At 37.9% G+C, this 21,586-nt stretch overlaps 4 protein-coding genes across 6 annotated transcripts; 1 reads left to right on the forward strand and 3 right to left on the reverse strand.

Moving 5' to 3' along the window:
- The first annotated feature begins 25 nt into the window (after positions 1–25).
- On the forward strand, positions 26–2,307 carry LOC120272216 (peroxidase 20). Of its 2 annotated transcripts, XM_039278984.1 has the most exons (5): positions 26–221; positions 679–796; positions 874–1,065; positions 1,447–1,612; positions 1,762–2,307. In XM_039278984.1, the coding sequence occupies exons 1-5, from the start codon at positions 40–42 to the stop codon at positions 2,181–2,183; spliced, it is 1,080 nt and encodes a 359-aa protein (XP_039134918.1). In that variant the 5' UTR covers positions 26–39; the 3' UTR covers positions 2,184–2,307. The 2 variants fall into 2 exon arrangements, with proteins under 2 accessions (XP_039134918.1, XP_039134919.1); XM_039278985.1 differs by having other exon boundaries at positions 76–796.
- Positions 2,308–2,592: 285 nt separating this feature from the next.
- LOC120272217 lies at positions 2,593–4,578 on the reverse strand. Its single transcript, XM_039278986.1, has 7 exons — positions 4,425–4,578; positions 4,213–4,357; positions 3,868–3,947; positions 3,675–3,753; positions 3,475–3,584; positions 3,243–3,307; positions 2,593–2,849 (listed from the first exon to the last, which is right to left on the reverse strand). The coding sequence occupies exons 1-7, from the start codon at positions 4,518–4,520 to the stop codon at positions 2,756–2,758; spliced, it is 669 nt and encodes a 222-aa protein (XP_039134920.1). The 5' UTR covers positions 4,521–4,578; the 3' UTR covers positions 2,593–2,755.
- A 19-nt stretch (positions 4,579–4,597) lies between these two features.
- On the reverse strand, positions 4,598–8,963 carry LOC120272212 (pentatricopeptide repeat-containing protein At1g32415, mitochondrial-like). The gene is made up of 2 exons (XM_039278977.1): positions 6,653–8,963; positions 4,598–4,621 (listed from the first exon to the last, which is right to left on the reverse strand). The coding sequence occupies exon 1, from the start codon at positions 8,928–8,930 to the stop codon at positions 6,678–6,680; it is 2,253 nt and encodes a 750-aa protein (XP_039134911.1). The 5' UTR covers positions 8,931–8,963; the 3' UTR covers positions 4,598–4,621; positions 6,653–6,677.
- On the reverse strand, positions 8,956–21,286 carry LOC120272211. Of its 2 annotated transcripts, XM_039278975.1 has the most exons (24): positions 21,019–21,286; positions 20,685–20,794; positions 19,880–20,045; positions 19,683–19,783; positions 19,532–19,604; positions 19,270–19,405; positions 18,738–18,895; positions 18,057–18,181; positions 17,868–17,967; positions 16,892–16,988; positions 16,144–16,195; positions 15,490–15,591; positions 15,261–15,407; positions 15,007–15,178; positions 14,703–14,936; positions 14,436–14,590; positions 13,645–13,773; positions 13,441–13,558; positions 13,121–13,316; positions 12,824–12,935; positions 12,588–12,742; positions 10,459–11,860; positions 10,168–10,362; positions 8,956–9,645 (listed from the first exon to the last, which is right to left on the reverse strand). In XM_039278975.1, the coding sequence occupies exons 1-24, from the start codon at positions 21,152–21,154 to the stop codon at positions 9,175–9,177; spliced, it is 4,842 nt and encodes a 1,613-aa protein (XP_039134909.1). In that variant the 5' UTR covers positions 21,155–21,286; the 3' UTR covers positions 8,956–9,174. The 2 variants fall into 2 exon arrangements, with proteins under 2 accessions (XP_039134909.1, XP_039134910.1); XM_039278976.1 differs by lacking the exons at positions 19,532–19,604; positions 19,683–19,783; positions 19,880–20,045; positions 20,685–20,794; positions 21,019–21,286 and having other exon boundaries at positions 18,738–18,888; positions 19,270–19,352.
- Between the last annotated feature and the right edge of the window lie 300 nt (positions 21,287–21,586).

A 21,586-nucleotide genomic window follows, 5' to 3' on the forward strand; every position in this document is an offset into this window, starting at 1 on the left:
TGTGTATTTTCTGTCTTTTTTTTTTTACAAATTCATTGAATGAGAAACACTAACAACAAATGTTCAGAAATATCAAAATCCTCTAATAGTTTTCTGTTATTTTTGTGCATGGGTGTTCTTTTTCATACTGATCTCTATTCTCTTACTATTTTCTTTTTTTCTGAATATTCCAGAATTATTATTTTCAACCTGCGCAAACCATCGCAATCACTGCCTCAAATGTATAGTACTTTATCAATTGTTCGAAGTATTATCTGTTTACTATATAGCAAGCAGTTGAGTTTTGTTTACATGATATAAACTTGTTTGAACAAGTACAAATGGTTGCAATCACAGTCTTGACTGAATACTACTTTATCAATTGTTCAAGGTTATATCGGTTTAATATATAGCAAGCAGTTGAGTGTTGAAACAAGTTGGTTGAAGTAGGTATATCTTCTCTAGCTAACTCTACACTAGTGGGTGGAGAACCTGAGAAAGGAATTAGAAACAGACTAAGGTTTGACTTGGTCATCTGCAGATTATATAAATGTCTCATCCTCATTGCATCTCTGTTTGAAGCAATTTCATCCAGTAAACTTATCTGATGGAGAAAGTCTTGCTCATGTTTCCATTGTTGATACTGACTTTTTTCTCGGTTCCATGCAATTGCGAATCACTTTATCCGCATTACTACAGAGAATCATGCCCTCTGGCAGAGGAAATTGTTCGGCAGAATGTGGCATCAGTATTGTATAGAGATCCTCTGATGGCAGCAGCGTTACTCCGTCTTCACTTCCATGACTGCTTTGTTCTGGTTTCAATCTCTGCTCATGATGTTTAATTGCTCGATTTTTCTCTTATACTGACTCAAGCAGATTTTGTGTTGTGCAGGGATGTGACGCGTCTGTTCTTTTGGATGATACATTAGATATTGTCAGTGAAAAGCAAGCAACTCCGAATAAAAATTCACTGCGAGGTTTCGAGGTGATCGATCAAATAAAGGTAGCATTGGAGGAGGTGTGCCCGCTTACTGTGTCCTGTGCTGATATCCTTGCCCTTGTCGCTAGAGATGCTGTTGAACTGGTATGTTCTCATCTTTGATTAACATTGCTGCATATTTTACAGAACTTCCTGCATTTGATCATGAAACACATTAAACTTAGTACCATCACACTGAGTTTCCTTTACAAAACACCAATGAAGAACTCTTGGAATGAAACAATAATTTTAACCGATTTTTGGTGATCCGCCGCATAATTGACTGAACATATAGTATTTGGTCATAAATCAAAATCTATCTGCAAAGCGACAGAATGACAGGTTCAGCAAACTTCGTTTCGTATAATAAAAAGACTTAAACATTAAAAGTTTCATTTACATATTACTGAGAAGAACTCTAGCAATGAAACAGTATCTTCAACTGATTTTTGTTTATTTGTATATGAATATTAACTGCAAATTTAGAGAGGAGGGCCTGGATGGGAAGTAGAACTTGGCAGGAGGGATTCATTGGAAGCAAGTTTCAGTGGTGCAAATCAGTTCATACCTGCACCAAACTTTACACTAGAGCAACTCATTGCCAACTTCAATTCTCATGGTCTGGACATCCAAGACTTAGTAGCTCTCTCAGGTAATCATTTATAAACAATGTCATTAAGTTGAGGAACCAGAACCAGATTCTTTTAGTTATCAGTTAAAAAAAAAAAAATACGGCACGATGAACAACTTCCTAGGATAAAAATGTACAGAAATTTTTTTCATTAAAAGTTGGATATGCAGGTGGCCATACGATCGGAAGATCGCGATGCCTGAGCTTTAGAAGCAGGATTTACAACCCGCAAACATACGAAGAACAAAAGTACTACGATAGAAGCTATGTTTTTCGTCGAACATTGAGTTCGATATGCCCGGAATCAGGGAGGGACAATGGATTAGCACCATTGGACTTTAAGACATCAAGAAGATTTGATAATCAGTATTACCATAATATACTTGAAGGTAAAGGTTTGCTGGAGAGTGATGGTGCACTTGTTTCAGAAGACTCAGATGGTGATGTTGTTAGATTGGTGTGGGCTTATGCACTGAGCCAACCTTTGTTTTTCAGAGATTTTGTGAGTTCTATAATTAAAATGGGAAGCATCAATGTGCTCACTGGAGATGATGGAGAAATCAGAAGGAATTGTAGGTTTATAAATCTTTGATACTTTCCTCTTCACCTTCACTCACTTGTGCCATTAATATATATATATATATATATATTTGATCATTTGTCAATTCAATACTGTAGACAAAGAGATAAATATTTATTCTTTTCTTTTTTTGTTCTGCTGCTATTTTTAATATTTTTATAGTAGTTTTATGTTAAAGTAATGAAATGTTTGCAAATGTCTGAAAATATTCATTTTGACCTCTTTATTGTATCTGAATTCACAAAAAAGACATCTATATAAAAGAGCCAGAACAAATGGATCTGTGTAATTTTGGATTAAAATGTATGTTTTTATATTTTAGGGATAAAAAATAAGCAATGATTAAAACTTTCAGGACTACTAGTAGCTGATACTTCATACATATAATTGTAAAATATTTACATATATATATATATATATATAAAAATTAAAGGAGGACTAATAATACATTCAAATTTCAAACTAAGAAAATCATCAGTTGGCCACATAAGAGATCTTGTGTGCTAAATTTCTACAAGTAGAGACAGTCTTACTTTCAGGGCATATGCTACACATAGAAAAGTTCCAAAATCACACTATTGGGCTCAAAGCTGTCCAGCTCTGATGTCTCTGTCAAGACGATCTGCATTAAGTGTACCAGGCAGCTCTATAAAATCTTCATTGAATATCGAATATGCGCTGCAGAAAATCACAAGGTGAACTATCGATCAGAGAACAGAGTATAAAAAATAGATCAATTTACAATGTCGGTTCAGCGTCTAACATGTGTATAAAGTCTAAACACGTAAATTTTTACTTGACATGTGATAATAATTCACAAACACAATGTGTTTTGAGATCCATTATTTGTCCTGAATGATGTTTAGGGTTGAATGTTTAAGTAACACTGTTAATAATGTCACAGCCAATAAAAGTTCTCGCAGAAACGATGTGACTTGGTCATAAAGCACTAAAACAGTAAAACAATCTACAAAAATACCATGAAAAAGATGAGAAGATAATCAAACTATCCCAATAATCAGAAGAACAAAGATAAAACAAAATAAATTAAGCTGCAAAGAAGACAATTACCTCAAATCACCATGTTGTCTCTTTCCAAGATTTAGAATTATGATCAGAAACCCAGTCCCAAGAATCTGCATGGTACATTGAATCCAGTAAATCTTTAGTAGAAAACAACTATCTATATCCAATTTGAATCATTTGATGCTTGTAATCCAGTTGTCAACCACATATAGCATATCAAAAGTAAACACTTAGATCTAAAATCACTGGCAAAGTTCAGGTTACAAAGCATGCTTACATATACAGGCCCTAGATCCCATCTGTGAGCAACAGGTGCCAATGAAAACCAGAGAACAATACAAGCCCAAGCCTTCAGACTGATAGAGAAAATTGCCATCAACAGGATATCTATTGAAGTTAATAAAAAATGCAGTCATGTGATCTGCAAATCATCCTCATTCAAAAACCAATATGCTCTCCAATCAGTTGCTTGCTTACCAGGCACTCTCAGTTTGTCACGGAGAAAATAAAAAAGCCGTCTCCTCCACCGGCTCGCCGATGTTGGAATCCTAAACTTCTGGATATGCAAACCATAAAAGAGCAAAGATAACAAAAACAAAAAACAATTACTAAAATTCCATGAATAAAGGAATTCCCAGGTAGCATAGATTGTTGAGTATAATTAGCTAACCAAGTCATCATCTTCGTCATCATCATCCTCATGAAGATGTTTAGCAGGTGGTTTCGGAATAACAGCAACCATGAGAGAATCTAAAAAAACAATAACATGTCAAAAGAAACACAATGACAAGAATTTGAACAGCATAAAAAAATTTTTCCATCACAATTGCATAAATATGAATAAAAGCATACATCCAGATCAAAGATAAAAAAAATTTTAAGCTATAAAGGCTTCATTTTTCAAGATAGAACATAGCACAAATCCATGACATTAGATGAAGAAACATAGTATATAAACCCTAGAAGAAGGAAAAAAGGGAAAGAAAAGGGAAGAGGATGGCAATGGAGAAAGGACCTCCGTTATCAAGCTTGACGAGCAAATCATCACCATCACCACGGCCATTCTTCTTGTCGTGAAGAATCTTCCCTCGAAGGACGAGTTTGAGCCGGTCCGCCGGGAGGCCACGCTCGCCGGCGACCAATCTTCTCAAATCGCAAGCCTGTGATTGTTAGGGTTTCTGAGATCAAGAAACAAGAAATTTGGATCAAAATGGAGGATTTGCGAACCTTGATGATGGAGGGGAGTGTGATCTTGCTGGGTTGACCGGGGCCGATGGCTTTGAGGATGATCTCCACCTCGCGATCTTCTTCAATCGCGGCCATTAGCGCGCGCTGGGCGAGCAACCGAGCTCTCTTTCTTTTCTGAGAAATTTTTCCAAGAGAGAATTTCGTTTTTCTTTGGGTGTATTTTTATGTAAACCCCCCTGAAAGAAGACTTATTTATTATTTATGTTGGAAGTTTGAGCGTTTACCAAAATTCGGTTAATACACCCTTTCAATTATACCAAATTTCACTTTGATATATATATATATATATATATATATATATATATATCCTGGGACATCCTAGAAAATAAATTTACGGGTATCTTCACAGCAGCCAATTGATCATCTATCTAATGGCTCTTGTTTCATTACTAACCCCGGAGATGGAGTTACTGATGCTATTCCTATCTCCGAGATTATATTTATAATAAAACAGTTAGATTTGTGAGACATCCCTAAATTTTTAAATCTAAGAACATCTTTAGATTATCGGTCCTTATATAGAGGGCACATATTCTACGTGCGTTTATAGATTCCAATTCTAAGGATGTTGATCCTGGCATGTTGGATTGTTATTTGACAAATAGTATCATCTGCTAAAAAATTTTCAATTTAGTTATTGTACTTAAGAACATTAACACAGTGAAAAGTGGGATACACAGTATTTGATCTGAACAGTTCAATCAATTACAACATAGTATTTTAACAAATCAAAACCATTAAATTTTATTTCCACTCAACCTACAGCAACTTAAACTAAAATACAAAAGCACACCCTAACTCACCCGTTCCTCTCTAACTCTCTCTATAATTGGGTCCTGTTTTCAATTGCGGACGTCTACCAACAATCCGCAGAAAACTTATTCTCATATATATATATATATATATATATATACAAACAAATTAAATTTTAAAATATATACATGGTATTTAGTTTTATTGATGGATATATCTACATATATATAATTTTAAGAACTTTCTTGGGTACAGATGTAAAAAATTCTAAGTTTTCCTTCTCTTTGCGAAACAAGCCTTGTAATTTTATCAAATAATGTAGATTTTCGCTGGGCAGTGGGCATATTATGGCCCTTTTAAAACCATAAATTACAAAAATCCTTAAAAAGTTGAATTTCCGATTTTATATATAAGCTCTAGAGTCTAGCCTATGTAGGGAAAATATCGTTTATACATTTATAAAATATATGGATTATACATTTATTTTTAATAATTTTATAAATTTTAGGTAAAATCATTTATAAAACAAATGTATATTTTTTAAAAAAAATTATAATTATTATGTTTATGCATCTAATAAAAGTACATACAAAATTGTAATTTTATAAATAAAATTTAATAATTTACTCAAATAACCAACAATTAACAACGGTGGTAGTATCCACATATATGTAATATATATATATATGGGTATACTTTGGGGACATTCATAGGAACGTCATGGGAGCTTACAAAATTAGAGAAATGTTGAGGAAGAGAGACAGTGAGAGGCGAGTTGATAAATAGTACTCATAATAAAAAATGTATTTTGACCGAATAGATTGGTATGGTATTCTTAATTTTGATTTGAATTTAACTGATTTGGACGGCTCACGTGCAATCACTGTGCATCCCACTCTTTATTCTAACAGTTCAGATGAACGTCTGTAGATTTGAAATCTACGGACGTTGGTAGGAAACTCATCCTTATATATATATACATTTATAACACTCGTTTAAAAAAATGTATTTTTAATAAAATCAACAAGCCACAAGTCAAATACATGCATTATCGAAAATTGATTATTTGGCTTATGTATAAGACATAAAAATTGAGATGTAAACTTGCTACCCTACTTAAGGATTTTTTAACACTGTTGTATCAAGTACATTTCAAATCTAAATAATAAAAATTTCTATGAAATATAAAAATGGGATTAGTACTACTTAGATTAAAGACCCTGCAATGCTCGTTTCAAAATTTCACTATCACAGTAATTTTGTTACCGGTAAATCAAGAGATAAATGATATTCTACCTATCTAGAAAAATAATATATTAAGAAAAAATTTTGGATTATTTATACGTAGATTTTTTTTTTTTTAACGTTTGATGGGAAAATAAAAAAAAGTTCTCGGGAAAAAAAAGCATGTTATATATAACCCTTTAAATTTTAATAATAAATGAATTTTCTACCTCGTCAAGTTATGGACTCTAGTCTCTAGAGCACAATCCAGCTACGGCCAGCCACTTTGTTCAAACCTTTTCTAGCCATGACTTCCCTCACCTCTCCTTCCGCCACGTGTCCCATCTTCTCATTATAGTACACGTGGCACAAAGCCACATGGGCCGCCCCATTCATCGGGTCCAATTCTAAAACCTTCTCGGCGGCCCATTCCCCAACCCGCTTCCTCACGCCGGCAGAGCCCAAATCCGACCCCATCCCGCACGTGCCAAGCAATGCCCCCCACACCGCCAACCCCGGCTCAACCGGCATCTCTTTCACGAACCGGGCCGCCTCCTCAAACCTCCCGGCCCGGCCCAACATATCAACAACGCTAGCATAGTGCCCCATCTCCGGTTCAACCGAACCCATCGAACTGAACACCTCCAAACCCCGTTCCACCAAACCGCCATGCCCGCACGCCGTTAACACACCCAGAAACGTGACGCCGTCCGGCCCCACCCCTCCACGTGTCACCATCTCATCGAACATCATCAACGCCTCATGGGCCTCCCCATGATGGGCCAAGCCCATAATCATCGAATTCCATGATATCACATCACGTGATACCATGCTATTAAACACGTCCCTTGCACCCGCCACGTCACCGCACTTGGCGTACATCGCCACGAGCGCGTTGCAAAGGATCGTGTCCGTCACCGGCCTGGTCTTAATCATCAGCGCGTGCAGCTGTTCGCCGATCTCGAGGCAAGAAATCGATCCGACGGTTCCTAAGAGTGAAGCGAACGCATGGTCCATCACCGCGAATCCTTCGGCACGCATCTCGAGGAAAACATCGAACGCTTCTGGAGTCATCTCGTTGTGAACCATCCCTGAGATCATGGCCGCCCATGCCGCTGCGTCACGTTCTGGCATCCGATCGAACAGCTGGCGAGCTTCGGAAACATCTCCGCCGTTGAAATAAGCGGTGATCATGGTGGTCCACGTGATGATCATGGTGACCCACGAGATTGCGTCGAGATTGCAGGTGATCTCGTCGAACAACCGCCGGGCTTCATCTAGCCGTCCGATTCCTATATAGCCCTCGATCAACGACTGACAGCACACCGCGTCGCATGTGGTCCTTTTCGTGTTAAATATCCAACGGGCTGAGCGCATGAGCCTGTATCGTGAGTACATGTGAATCAGACCCTTGGATAGCCTCCCATCACGATCATCACCGTCCATGTAATGGACGGTCAGATATCCGTGGATTTGTGCGGCCAGACGAGGAAACCCGATCCCGGGGCAGGCGTAGATGAGTGAAAGTATGGTTTCCTTGTTTGGCTTAACGTCAGCCGTCCGATTCATCATCTTCTTGAAAAGGAGTAGCGCATCTTCGTAGAACCCGTTCCAAACGAGACCTCCAATCATAGCCGTCCAAGTGACAACGTTGCGAATCGGGGTCATGATGGAGAAGAGATCGTACGCCTCATAGACGTCGCCAGCGCGGCAATATCCAGCGATGAGGGCCGTCCAAGAGACCACGTTGCGATGATGATCGGGCATCTGGTCGAAAAGGTGCCGCGCGTCGGCCATGCGCCCGCGCTCGGCGTACCCGGATATGAGCGCGTTCCATGAGGCTGAGTTCCTCTCAGGCATATCGTCGAACAGCTTGCGTGCGTCTTCGAGTTTGCCGCTACGAACTAAGGCGGAGACCATGGCGTTGTACGTGATGATGTTACGATCCGGCATAGAGTGGAAGAGCTCGAGGGCTTCGGTAATAAGGCCGGAGTGGGAGAGGGCGGAAAGGAAAGCGGTAAAGGAGATTACGTTGCGGTGCGGCATCTGATGGAAGAGCTGGCGGGCGGAGGGGAGGAGAGAGGGGATGCGGGAATAGGCGGAGAGCATGGCATTCCAGGTGATGAGAGAGCGGCGGGGCATGAGATCGAAGAGGAGGCGTGCCTCCTCGATTAAGCCGAAGCGGGCGAGGCGGGAGAGGAGAGAAGTTTGGCGGGGAATGTCGTCGGCAAGGAGACGGCGAGCGGTGCGCAGGTCGTGGAGGGAGAGGCATCGTATGAGATCGATCTCGTGGGCTTCGAATGAAGGCTTGACGATGTGGAGCGCGCGGCGTGAGAGATGGAGGAAGCGAGACGAAGACATTCGACTCGAGTAACCAAACGGATGGAATGGAATGGAATTGAAACCCGATAACGCCAGACACCGGGGGGAAAATCCGACCCGATTTGTTATCGGATCTTCATCCGAATACAACTCCTGCAACTCTAGAGATGTACTTGGTTCATGCATGAATATGATTATGAATATTAAAAAATAAAAAAATAAAAAGCCTAGATGAATAATAAATCAAATGAATCTTTACAAGCAGCACGAATCAAATGATGTCAAAAAATCATCTATATCCAGGGAACTTCTCACAGTCCCAGACAGCATTTTGTGTGAGCCTACACTAATATCTCAAGCCAGAGAAAAATACACACAACACAGTTACTCACTCTGATAGCTTTGTACATGACACAAACCAAGTAACATATCAACCAAAAGGTGAGGGTACAGGGCCTGCAAGAGCATCTGACCTTTTGATGCTTCCCATACCACAAATGATACAACCAGGTGTGGAGAGGGCAGAGAATTTTGCGCCGCAGAGGTCACAAACATCATGGCCAATGGTTGATAGGCGACTCAGGGTGGCGGCACAAAACTGTGAAGGGTCTTCCAAGGGATCAATGGATTTGTTGGTTAGGCCCCTCTGAACGCACATATCAATAAGGCTTCTGAGCTCATCCTGCTTGCTCGGAGGTGCCTTGGAGAGCAGGAGGTCAAGCATTACTTTTGCATATGCGTAGTTTTGTACCTCCATATTCCGCTTTATAGCTGTCCTTATGCAGTTTATGCGGTGCTTGGCAAGAAGAGGCAGGGATCCAAGATGGCGAGACAGTCTCGCCATTTCATCCTTGGCACTGAGAGCACTGGCGCCTGTGACTTTCTGCAGCCGTGCGATTTCCTGTGGCAACACCAAAGAAATGTGTGAACTTAAACCTATAGCATTGTAGAGATTTAAATCATGCTGATGAAGTGCTCATCAAAATCTAATTTATTGTTAGTTACCAAATTTCTAATTCCTTTACTACTGATGCAACTATGGTCCAGGCCAATGCGTAATTGAGCCATGTTATCATGGTTTGAGGCAATTTTTGATGTCAAAATGCTTTTGAGAGCGCCAGCAAGAAATTGTCATGTTAAAATGTCATGTGACATGAACAATAAAGACATAAAGATGTAACCATCCAACTTGGTCTTTGATTTCAATTTGTTGGTAATTTTGAGGTCATAAAAAAAATTGTCTTATGTAGTCCTCTATAAGTTCTAGGCACACAAAACATGAACACATTTTCAAAGGAGCATAACATCAATGCATCGATCATTATAACCAGATATCCGATTTGTATATCCAGAATGATTTAATAGAGAATGTCTTATTCTGAAGGAGGTAGCAGCAGGTAAAACACAAAATCAGTCATAATACCTGAAGTAAAGCCACAGCAATCTTGTACTGGGCACAAATAGTAGCTTGTGCTTTAATATCAGCCCCACGAGATTGATCCTTGGCAAGAGCCAAGAAACCTTCATCCAAACAGGAAAGTGCATCAGGAAGTTGATTTTGCTCGAGGTGAGCAAGTGCTGTCTTGAAGCAAACTGAAGCAGCAGCTCCACGAGGTACCTGAGCCAACGAAGCAGCACCAAAAGAATAAACAAAATTCAGAGCAGGATTATTGCATGGTTGCTAAATTCAAAGAAAGCAAAAAAAGAAACCTACTTGGCCAGGGCGCACAGCTGTTGGGGGAGACGGGGGAGGAGGTTGAGCTTTCGAGGCACCAGTTGCAGCAGTGGAACCTGGGACTTCAAGTAAACTCAGATCAACAGGCTGCGAGGTGAAGGCAGTCTGGGGAGCAGGCGCCTGGGACTGAGGGGGAACTCCACCACCAGGTAGCCCTACGGTCACAGGTGGAACAGCTGCCTGTTGTGAGGCTTGGGGTGGGACCCCGCCATCTGGAAGGCCAATATCAGGCATCACATTTGACGTAGGAGCTGATTTGCTTCCCTCCATGACTTGAGGGCCTTGAGGGGCTTGACTAACCTTCGATAAATATGTTCCAGGAGGGGCTAAAGAAGCCGCAACTTGGATTGATGAAATTGTGTTCTGGAAAAAGTCTTCTGGAATAGGTCCTGCAGAAACTCCCATGCCCATAACCATTGGATTTGACTGTGCTGGTGGTGCAAGCAATGGAGTGTTTGTCCCAAACATATCAGCAACAGTAGCTGAAGCAGCTGCACTAGTTGTTGCAGGAGTTGGATCAGATAAAAGTGAAATATCTTGGGGTCCACCAGACAATGACTTAGTCCTCATTGGAGGACCCAATCCGTCACCAAGTTTAAATTGTTTTGTAGCTTCTTTTATTTTGTTAACATCAACTGCAGGAGCACTGGGCTTGTCACGAATCCTTATTTGAATCTTTCTAGTTGTTGACTTTGCGTCATCTTCATCACTGCTGCTCCCATCAACAACACCATATAAAGTTCTCTTGAATTCTGCCTCTGCTTTTGCCTGCTCATCTGAAGGTGCAGGAGCACCTGCCAATTGTCGAGACAAGGTTTCTGCAATACTATCACCTTTTGAACCACCATTTGCAGGAGGCTTGCTGGGATTGGACAGCGATTCAGGCAAGCTGGGAACCTTAACTTCACTACTTCCTGCCCTAAATGCTTTAACCAAACTTGTTTCACTTACTTCAACCATATTACCTCTCCCCCTTATAACCCCCAAATATACACCAATATGATCTGCAATTATGGCTGGGATACCACCTTCATTTGTCTTCATATATGGCATAACCTCTCCTGATAGTTCCCATTGAGGTACATCCTTCTGAGATGTGGGTGTCTTGATTTCCCAGTTCCCACCTCCCCATTCAGGACCTTTAGGAACCATACTTTCAGCAGCAAAGTTTGCAAAGATACCTTGTGTCCACCCAGTAGAACGAATTCTTAAGATTCTTTCACAGTATCTCCTGAGCTCAGAATCAGTGGCAGCCTCTTCTAATTTCTGAGCAAGACGCCGCATGGCACTCGGGTTCAGATGGCAAATAAATAGATCTAGCACACTTTCATAATCTGCGATCACTTCAAAAGTTTCTTTGGCACTATCAAACTGACCATACCTGCACAACATTGTGATATTACCTCAGGCCATCATGAGAACGTAAAAAGGTAACAGTAATAAGAAAGGATAATTTATCTATAAAATGGGCAATGGCAATGCAAATTTTAAGGAAATTAGATGAGGAAAAGAAAGAAACAATTCATTCACATAGAACAATTATAAAGTTAAATCTCAAGGGAAACATCTCTTTACGAAGTGGAATCCCAGATAATAAACTGTTAACCGGGAATAACAGTTGATAGTGCAATTCTGCATCTTCAGTCATTTGCACAAAGATGGTAGATGTAATGGAAGAATATGAAGAGATGCTACTAACATGATGAGTAACGTGATGCAGGATAAAAATCCTGAGCAACTTAGAATTACAATGTCATAGGATATCTTAGATGCATATGTTGCTTTGAGATTTATAGGATACACTTGAACATATTAATACAAATCCAGATTGCATCCATATCTTGTGGTTCATGATCTCAAAATGTCACGTGTATGGTAAGGTAAGATGAACTTTCTCACATTAAATTCTCAGAGGAGCCTCTCTAATTAGATTTATCTGAGTTTGCATCCAATCCAATGCAAGAATATAAATAATAGCAAATAATATGGTTGAAGGTATAGAACACCCTGAACAAAGTTAAATCACAAAAATGAATGATAAGCATAAGCATGTTCATCATGCAGTTAACTAAAAATCAGCTCTAACCATGGATACATTATAAACATACTTAATGCAAGCATATCCCAATTGTCGAAAGCGGTGGAACAAATGAGAAGTAGGTGGACAATGAGGATATTCCCTGGAACGCAGGAACTCGTCCTTCAAAACTGATAAAGCAGTCGAGAAGCGAAGAGCTTTGATTGCATAAATGCATCGCAACACCTGAAACATCAAAGAATTCTTTAGAAACAATACCATAAGAAACAAGAGAACCAATGTACATTAATAAACAAGATAACAAACCTGAGTGAACTGAGGACCAGCTTGAGACAATGATACGGCAAGGTGACCGCAAACTGGAGACCCTTTAGCCAAAATATCCAGAGATCTTGGAGTAATGCGCAAACTATCAAACCTGAATTCACAAACAGATTAACAAATCTTAACAAAAAGAAGCTGCACACAAAACTTGGCATCCTTAAATTGGCAGGACTTGGATACAGAAAATAAAAGGAGCTCAGAAAAACAAATCTAGCCTAGCTAGTGGTGTTTGGTTTGATTTTTGAATGCCAGAAAATTGAAATATGAAACAAAGTGAACCTTGATGTTATTTGGTATAAAACCTCAGAAAGATCGAGCTTCTGCTCAAAATGTTGTTGCATGGTTGCAAATCCAATAAGAAGGGGTTCAAGAAGACCAACAAGACAACTCCTTATCTCAACACCTTTCTTTTGTCTAGGATTTATCTCTGTTGGGTTTACAAACAATAGACGATCATTCAAGGCGCCAACTAACACTGCATGGAGGGAACAAACAAAAAAAATTAAGACAGCTTGAATTAATAAATCTAATTATGTTCCTCAATGTCATCAAAATCTTAACATGGAATAGAATGCAAACCAGAAATGCAAAAACCTAACCAGAATATGGCATGCTGATTGAGATAATGGTTCGAACTCGGCTATCCCATCCAAGAATGCTAACTGCAGTTGCGCTTGAAAACAGAAGCGTAGGGCCAACCCAGAGAAGAGATCGATAGTGCAGAGAAGTTAAGGCTTAAACAGAACTTTTTAAAAGAAAAATAAAAAGAAGATATGTACAAAAAATTAACAGCCTCAGGATATTGATGGGAGTCCCTTATCAAATTTAGTTGAACTGCCAGACAGTATGTCTAGATCTGCTGAAGTAATCAATACCCGATGAGTTGTCAATATTCCAGCAACACGCCCTCTTAGAGTCTCATGCCAGTGAACCTGCAAAATGAAGTTAAATTAGCAACTGAAGGCCTCATAGTCAACAGAATGAAGAATTTTCTCTTTGATCATTTATTTATTTATTTATTATTTATTTTTATCAAGCAAAAAAAGGCAGCATAAAGGCACTATTAACTATCTTCATCAGTAGTTTTTTGAGTATGCACTGAGAAAATTAGGAATGAATAAAGCCAGCATTCCAAAAACAGTTAAATCAGTAATGGAGCAAGAAGGAAGGCACAACATAGGAAAACACAGAATGGGGAAGAAAGAAATGAAAACAAGGCTTCTGGTTCATTTAATAAACTTAGAAACTTCCCCATAATAGATAACAGTCAGAATCTACCTGTTACCAAAGGAAATTAAATTTCTCAAGTGACCAAAAAGAGCAATTACACATTATTATTGATATAGGCATGCATAATATTAACAAACTTACATAGGCCATTAATGATGACTGCACAGTAATGAGTTCATGATTAAAACAGAAAATCAACAGATCCACAAGAATAATATAAAGCAATAGAAGGATATGAAGAACTGAGAAATATCTCAAGAACACTTTAATTTAATGAGAGACGTAAGGATATTGTCATACAAGTTGGAAAATTTTGCTCAATCAAAATAAACAATTAATAAAAAGAGGGAGTAGAACTAAGCACCTGGAGAACATTTTCATTTGGTTTTAATTTAATGAACTTTTTCCCTTCAGTTTTAGTTGAAATATACAGTCCATCATCACCAGATAGCCGATATCCTTGAACTAGCTTAGCCAGTCCAATGTGATTTCCAGCAATAGCATACAAAATGGTTGATTCTGCAGAAATAAGGCCGCACAGCAGTAACCAATATGTCCCATAAACAGTAATCAAATTTACAATAGTTTTAATTCGTATACCATGATAACAAACAAGTAATGTTTAATTCACCTAGTGGGGAAGAAAATATCCGATCAACCTCTGTTTCGAAAGAGAAGTGAAGAGGACCCTGATTAACTACTTCCTTTTCAGCAAATGTCTCTGCATCAAGTGCTGCCTGAACATTATTTATATCAGCTTCTTGGCGCCCACCCCCAGGCAAAACATACATAGAAAGGCTTGTTTTATCTTCATCAAGAATGGCATATTGATTTTCATTTGGCCCCATTAGTGCAGCATCCCGACCTATATAAAGAAAAACAGATTAAAGATATAAAAAACTTATGGCAGATGTAGCTCATGAAAAATTTTTGACCTTTTAATGAGCTTCCTTTATTGTTGACTGACTGTTGATCTGTCTGCTCCCAGTAAAGAACAACTTCATGTACAACACCAGTGGCACCACTTAACTCAAAAACAACCAAAAACAAGTGTTGCTTGGAACTATAAAGTATGCTCTTAGGAAGGCATTCAACATTTCCTGGGATCTGAAAGAGAGAAATAATAAGACCAACTTAATCAGGTGAAATTGTCACTATTATTCAAAGCTCTAAAAGTTCTGAAGTTTACTGATGAATAGAGCTTCTTATATAAATTATCTGCTCCAGAAGACAGATTATAAGCCATAAGATTGAAGCCATCCAGATAAAATGCTCTGATGGGATATTGAAGGACACGGTTCTCTTTATTAAAAAAGTTCAGCTCCAAATGGAAAGGCTGGAGGAATAATTCTGGGGTTAGCGCTAAAATTGAGCACAATATCATAATAACAAACTGAAATACAAATTATATACAACACCTGGCAAACAGGAAAATCTCGTAACTGATGACTAGGATCAGAGATAGTAATGAGAGGCAATCTAGATATTGGACCACCTTTTGCATGTCCTTCCAAGAAATGCTGCAAGAATATATCCAAGTGAGAGTCATTGAGATTCAAGCAGCACAAAACAAGATACCTAATGCTCAACACATGGGTATATGTGTGAAAACCAATTATAAGTTTTTAAGGTAAGAAGCACCCTGTTGTCCAAAGCCAGAAGGCCACCGCAGATCACAGCAAGCAAAGCAAATAGCAACAATTTAAAATTTGGATTCACCTCATCAATATTTTTGGCATTGTCACATTGTAAACTTAGTAAAATGAACATATTTCTTGAATCAAGATATACTAATGCACAATGCCAGTATGTAAAAAAGTCCAGTCCTCCATGGCAAATCCCTACTTACAGTTCCATGATTCCATCTAAAAAGATAAATTCTAAGGAAGAGAATTGAGTTCCCTATTTTACAAGGCATCTAGGCATTAAACTAGTTTTACCTTCTACTATTATTGGGCTGCATTAACAGTTTATTAAACAAAGCAAAATAAGTTTATTTAACAGACTTCCACCTTCTGAAACTTAAGAAAAAATAAATTGACTATTATGAACTATAATAGAGGTAAACATACACTGTGAAGAAAAGCTTTCCGTGCAATATCCGATATTGTCAGCTGATTTTGGCTGGCATAGAAATAATCATATCATCAGTAGCAGTAATTGGGTGCTATTCCCAATATAAAGTCATACTGCTCACACAAAAGTCTGAAGTATAAGTCAAAGGATCATAGTGAATACTATACCAATATGCAGATGAACACAGAAATTATACAGATTCCAATAATTTCAATTAGAATATATCTTTGCATCTAAATAGCAAATACAGAAGTACATACAAAGTACATTCCTTCACATAGAAAATGACAGTATTATGCATGTCAATTCAGGACTTTTTGGTTGACAAATGAACAAAAAAGAACATTACATTACCGAACTTAGTCACTAACCATATATATATTTACAAAAAAAAAAAAAGAAAGTCACCAAAGAAACACGCACAAAACAACTACATCTAACTTTTACGCTAGGCTTTTTGGAGTTAAGACAAGAATTTGGTTCAAGGTAGAGTGCAACAAAACAAATTAAACTAAACTCGGTCCCTGCATACCATACATTATCAAAAGCATGAAACAGAGAAGTTGATGTAAACAAGATTTAACTAATATTCCTATATTCTAGTATACTGTGTAGTGCATCAAATACAAAGGCAAAGTAGCTACAAGTATGTTATTATGTTATTTCATCCACACAAATTTAGAACATCCTGGCCATAAACTTTCAATAAAGATTGATAGTAAAGATTATGAACTGACAACCCACCCCTTCAATTGATTCTCTTGCAGCTGCGCTTGAAGCTGATGGTCAGCCAAGATCCCCGATGATCCCAAAGATGAAAGTTTTTCCTTCAATACCGCAGCTGCAAAATGAAAGGTCAACAGAATTTCAAAAATAAATATTTACATATGCAAAATAATAAAAGCTTAAGTCAAAATGGAAGGTCAGAGAAATTTCAAAACTGCAGCTTCAAAAGATTATATTCAACATGATTAATATGTATTCTAACTTCTCATATAACAAAAAATGTATGCTAGTACAAATTGTTTCTAGCTATTATAAGATATCCATTAGTTTTACATTCCCCTTTTTCTTGTAAACATTTCCTAACACTGTTCTTAGCCCTTGCTAAAATGCTTGACACCAAAATAAAAAGCATGGGTGTAAGGTTGACATATAGTAAAACTTCCTTAGCAATCTTTTTGAAGAAGTTTGGGAAAAAATGTTTTCAAGAAAAAGCATTCTATTAAAATTCTTCTAGAAGAAAAATGATTAATGCCACATAATGATGGCTTTTAGTAGCATAATACGCATAATAGTGATCAATATCAATGGCAATGCCAGTAAAATTACAAATGCAAGACACTTGACAACAGATACAAGTCAGGGCTACCGACCACAATCGCTGCCAAAATAATTCAAAAAATTATTGCAGATAGCGAAAATAGAACCACACGTGGAAAACAAGGGAAATAAACATTAAACAATCATCACAACGATGTCAGTGCTACTCAAATCTAGAAATAAAGAGCATATATGAGTTAAAGGACTATGTGTGTTTCATTCTGCTGCCAGTGGTAAAATGAATTGAGAAGCATTATCTAGTGAATAATATTAATAACAGCAAACAGCGCCTCTTGAATAGAGACATTTTTAAATTCTAAAACCAAAAATAAGGAATATGCAGCTACAAATGTATTTGAATAAAAAATGGCATCTTTTTACAAATGTGGGAAATCACCTGTCGATCCCCTTGCACTCTGAAGAACAGTAAAAAGTTGCTTCCTTCCTTCTCTTGTGTACGTAGCCTTATTTTGTGGATTTGCTCCACTTGCCATATCCTATTTCAAAGTGAAAAATGTCTTTAGAAATTGAACCAGCAAATGAGCAGTCTAATACTAAGAGGTTTACATGGTATACCACACTTAACTGCAAACAGTAGCACAGCCAAATTAAACTTTGGATGGACTGCCAAACTTTTTATTTTAGGTAAAGGATAAACTGCTTCTCCATCCTGAGCAGATAAGATTTGAGTGATGTCGATGTTTTCAAGTGCTGCAAAAACAAATGGGGCAATGATACAGAATATAATCATTGTTAAAGAACAATATTGAAAAGAAACCATCAGTAATTGCAATCGACATTTTCATTGTGTGCTTGCCAATGAGAATGTGATCGTAGATTACTTGAATAGTTCAAATTTAACTTTGAAAACTAAAACACCAGGATCCTTAAGTTAGAGTTGGGGCACTCCATTGACATAGGGAATTGCTGAAACACATTGACTTAACCTTCCCAACAAGCAAACAAACTTCAAGAGTGCATTTATAAGAACTTGTAGGATTTCGTTAACATGTACAGAAGCAGATGATTAAGTAATATATAGTTCATAAGACCTTTTCTGCATATAAGAAACATAGCACACTTGTATGAAGGAGCAGCATTAATAATTTTGCTTAGATCATGAGGTATGACATCTGCTATGTGCATATGAACAGCTAATATGAAGGATCTGTTAAGGAATATGTCTGTTAACCCTAACAAAATTTTTTCTAGTATATGTGTGTGTGTGTGTGTATTATCTACAAGATACAAAAGGGAAGTGAATAACCTGCATGCTCAAAAAAATTTGCTTGCATAGGTCTGTTTGGATTAGACCCAACTCGTGTCTTCCACACTTGGAGTGTTCCATCCTTTGAAAGGGTTACAAGCAACCGCAGCATTGGAAGCCATGCAACAGATGTTATTGGATGTGAGCCAGCCTGTGTGCTAATTGTAATATTAAAAGAAGCAAAAGTAGGATTAGCAAATTCAGAAAGCTTTTTCAGACAACAGAACAGGAGAAAACTAGAACATTTCTGGATGATGGGAAAAAATAGATATATTATTTCCCAAGTTTTCCCTTTGATGGGGACCTAATTGCTCTAATTTTTTAGCTGTTCATCATGGATTTGAACCAACCCAAAGTTTACTATAATTGTTGCAATAACTTTCGGATATTTAGGAGCAAGCTTTTTACGACTGACTTTACACTCATACACATACACAATTACACATGTTAAGGTCATAACCAACATGGTAACTAGTAGCATTAGCTTATTCCAACAAAGAAAACAAATTCAGAGGGTGAGAAATAGACTCACATTCCAATCATGTTTGGTCTCTCAGTTGACACATCCCATGCTAAAAGTGTACCCCTTCGGTCACCAACAAAGATCCATTCCAAGGTAGGGTGGAAAGCAAAAGCACCAGCACCAATAAGCTTAATTGTATTATCAACTGAGTAAAAGCACCATGTAAAAGAAAAAATGAGAAACAGAGTATTTCACCCAGAAGATTTGATCAATTTAATCAGATAAAAATTAAACAGAAAAAGTATAGAAGATTGCAATTAGTTTTTCTTACGCTGTAGTGTATAATGGACTGCATAAGTCTGGATGTTATATGCTCGAATGAGGCCATCAGCATAGGCAACATACTGGATAAAATAAAAATTAATTAGAAACCAAAATGACAAGGTTTGTTCATTAATCTCACAAAGTTCCAATCAAAATACCAGGACAGGAAGACGAGGATGACAAGCAAGGTTAACAATGGGTTTTTTCAGATCCGTCTTTATTTTTGTTGGTGGCCTCCCCCCTTCAATTGTGCCTACAGCTGCACATGATGAAAATATTGTTACAATTTACAATTCATTAGTTATTATCACATTGAAATGAAAAGTCTAGTGAAATCAAGCACAGCAAAGAAGACCTGTCACACTCATCCGTCTGTGAAAACCAAAAAATACAACAGGTTGGAGAGTAGTCAATGCAAGATGGACCTCTGTGTCTGAAGAAACATGTTCCGACCGTTTTTCAGGAGAGTGTAACACTAGAGTTTGTTCAGTATCAAAATCACAGGCTCTGACAGTACAGTCCTGTAAATAACAGTCAGATAATGGCTATCTACCTTGTTGCCAATAAATAAATAATAGATTAACAAGACCATCAATATAAAAGGCAATGACACAGTCATTGAGAAAAAAAAAATGTGCACAAACTTGAACCAAATATAGCTGCTTTGAGAAGAATAACTATATAATCTTCCAAAAAGGCAAGAACAGAAAATACATGATATAGTTATAACTATTCACTAAATACACCACGAAAATTTATTTAACCAGCCTCGAACTAGTTCAAACCTCTTTCTTTGCTGCTTCAGCAAACCTCAAATATTTTTGCTTCTATCAAATGATCATTTAAAGAAAGCAACTTCATCCTTTGCATTCCATGCTGCAGGATTCTCCAAAAAGTTCAATAGTAACCTTAGAAAAAAGGGAAAAAGGAAAACCCTTCCGTCTTTCTAAATTAGAATTCCCCGAGTTCACAAAACCTAACTATTTGAGAAAATTGTTTGACATCTACATCCTGATAAACTACCAATGCAGAAGATACCACTTATCAATAAACTTCCTATGTGATTTCAAGCAGGGAGTCAAATACAGGCAATATATAATCATTCATGCTAAAACAAAGCACAAAATAAATCAAATGAAAAAATTTCAACAGGAACCAACCTCAAGAATTGCGATGACAGTATGATCATTGATAGGACTATACGCCATTACCACAACATGAGCACCAATATCAATAGAAGAAATTTTGTTCCCCGTAATCGCATCGAATTCTACAAACACAGCAGACAAGTGCCTCAGTACATCAACAAGCTAAAATTCAACAAATTTAGGAAAGGAAATTCAAAGAAAAACAGTGATCTAACCAACATAGCAAACAATTAATGAGGAGAAAACATGGCCATTCACATTGACATTCTTCCCGCTGGCCTCAGATCACAGATCTAAGAAACGAAGGAGATCTTGAAAAAGAACAAACAAAGAGAAAAGATGGTACCGATGATGAAGTTTCCGATCGCGACGGCGACGATGGCTTGGGAGGGATGGAAAGCGGCGGCGTGGGGCTGGCGGGGCTTGAGCTCACGGCCAACATGGCGGAGGTCGAGGTGCTGCACCGTCGCCCACTCCATCATCTTCGCTTCCTATGAATCTCCACAGCTCCCTCGCCAGCGATCTCGTTGGAAAGGATCCAGAGAGGGGAATGGATCGAGAACGGAGAAAGAGAGGGTTTTGATCGGGGAACGGAGAAGAAGATGGTGAAAGAGAAAAAGTGAGACCAAAAAATTCATAATTATAGTATACCCCTCAAAATTTAATTTATTTACATAGAGAATTCGTATGGAAAATGAAAAGTTTATGAGGGTGTTTATGAAAAACTAGTTTAGAGCGGGGTAATTTCAATTTAAACACTAGAAAAATACTCCCTCCGAACCGATTTTAGAGGTTTTGCATTTCCAAATTTTACAACTGTAAAACTTTCAATCAATCATATTTAACTACATATTTTTATTAAAGTATATTTTAAATAGAGATGATTTTGGAAAGTTGATATATTTTTTTATAAA

This window comes from Dioscorea cayenensis, chromosome 11, assembly GCF_009730915.1.
Source record: "Dioscorea cayenensis subsp. rotundata cultivar TDr96_F1 chromosome 11, TDr96_F1_v2_PseudoChromosome.rev07_lg8_w22 25.fasta, whole genome shotgun sequence".
Taxonomy (NCBI): Eukaryota; Viridiplantae; Streptophyta; class Magnoliopsida; order Dioscoreales; family Dioscoreaceae; genus Dioscorea; species Dioscorea cayenensis.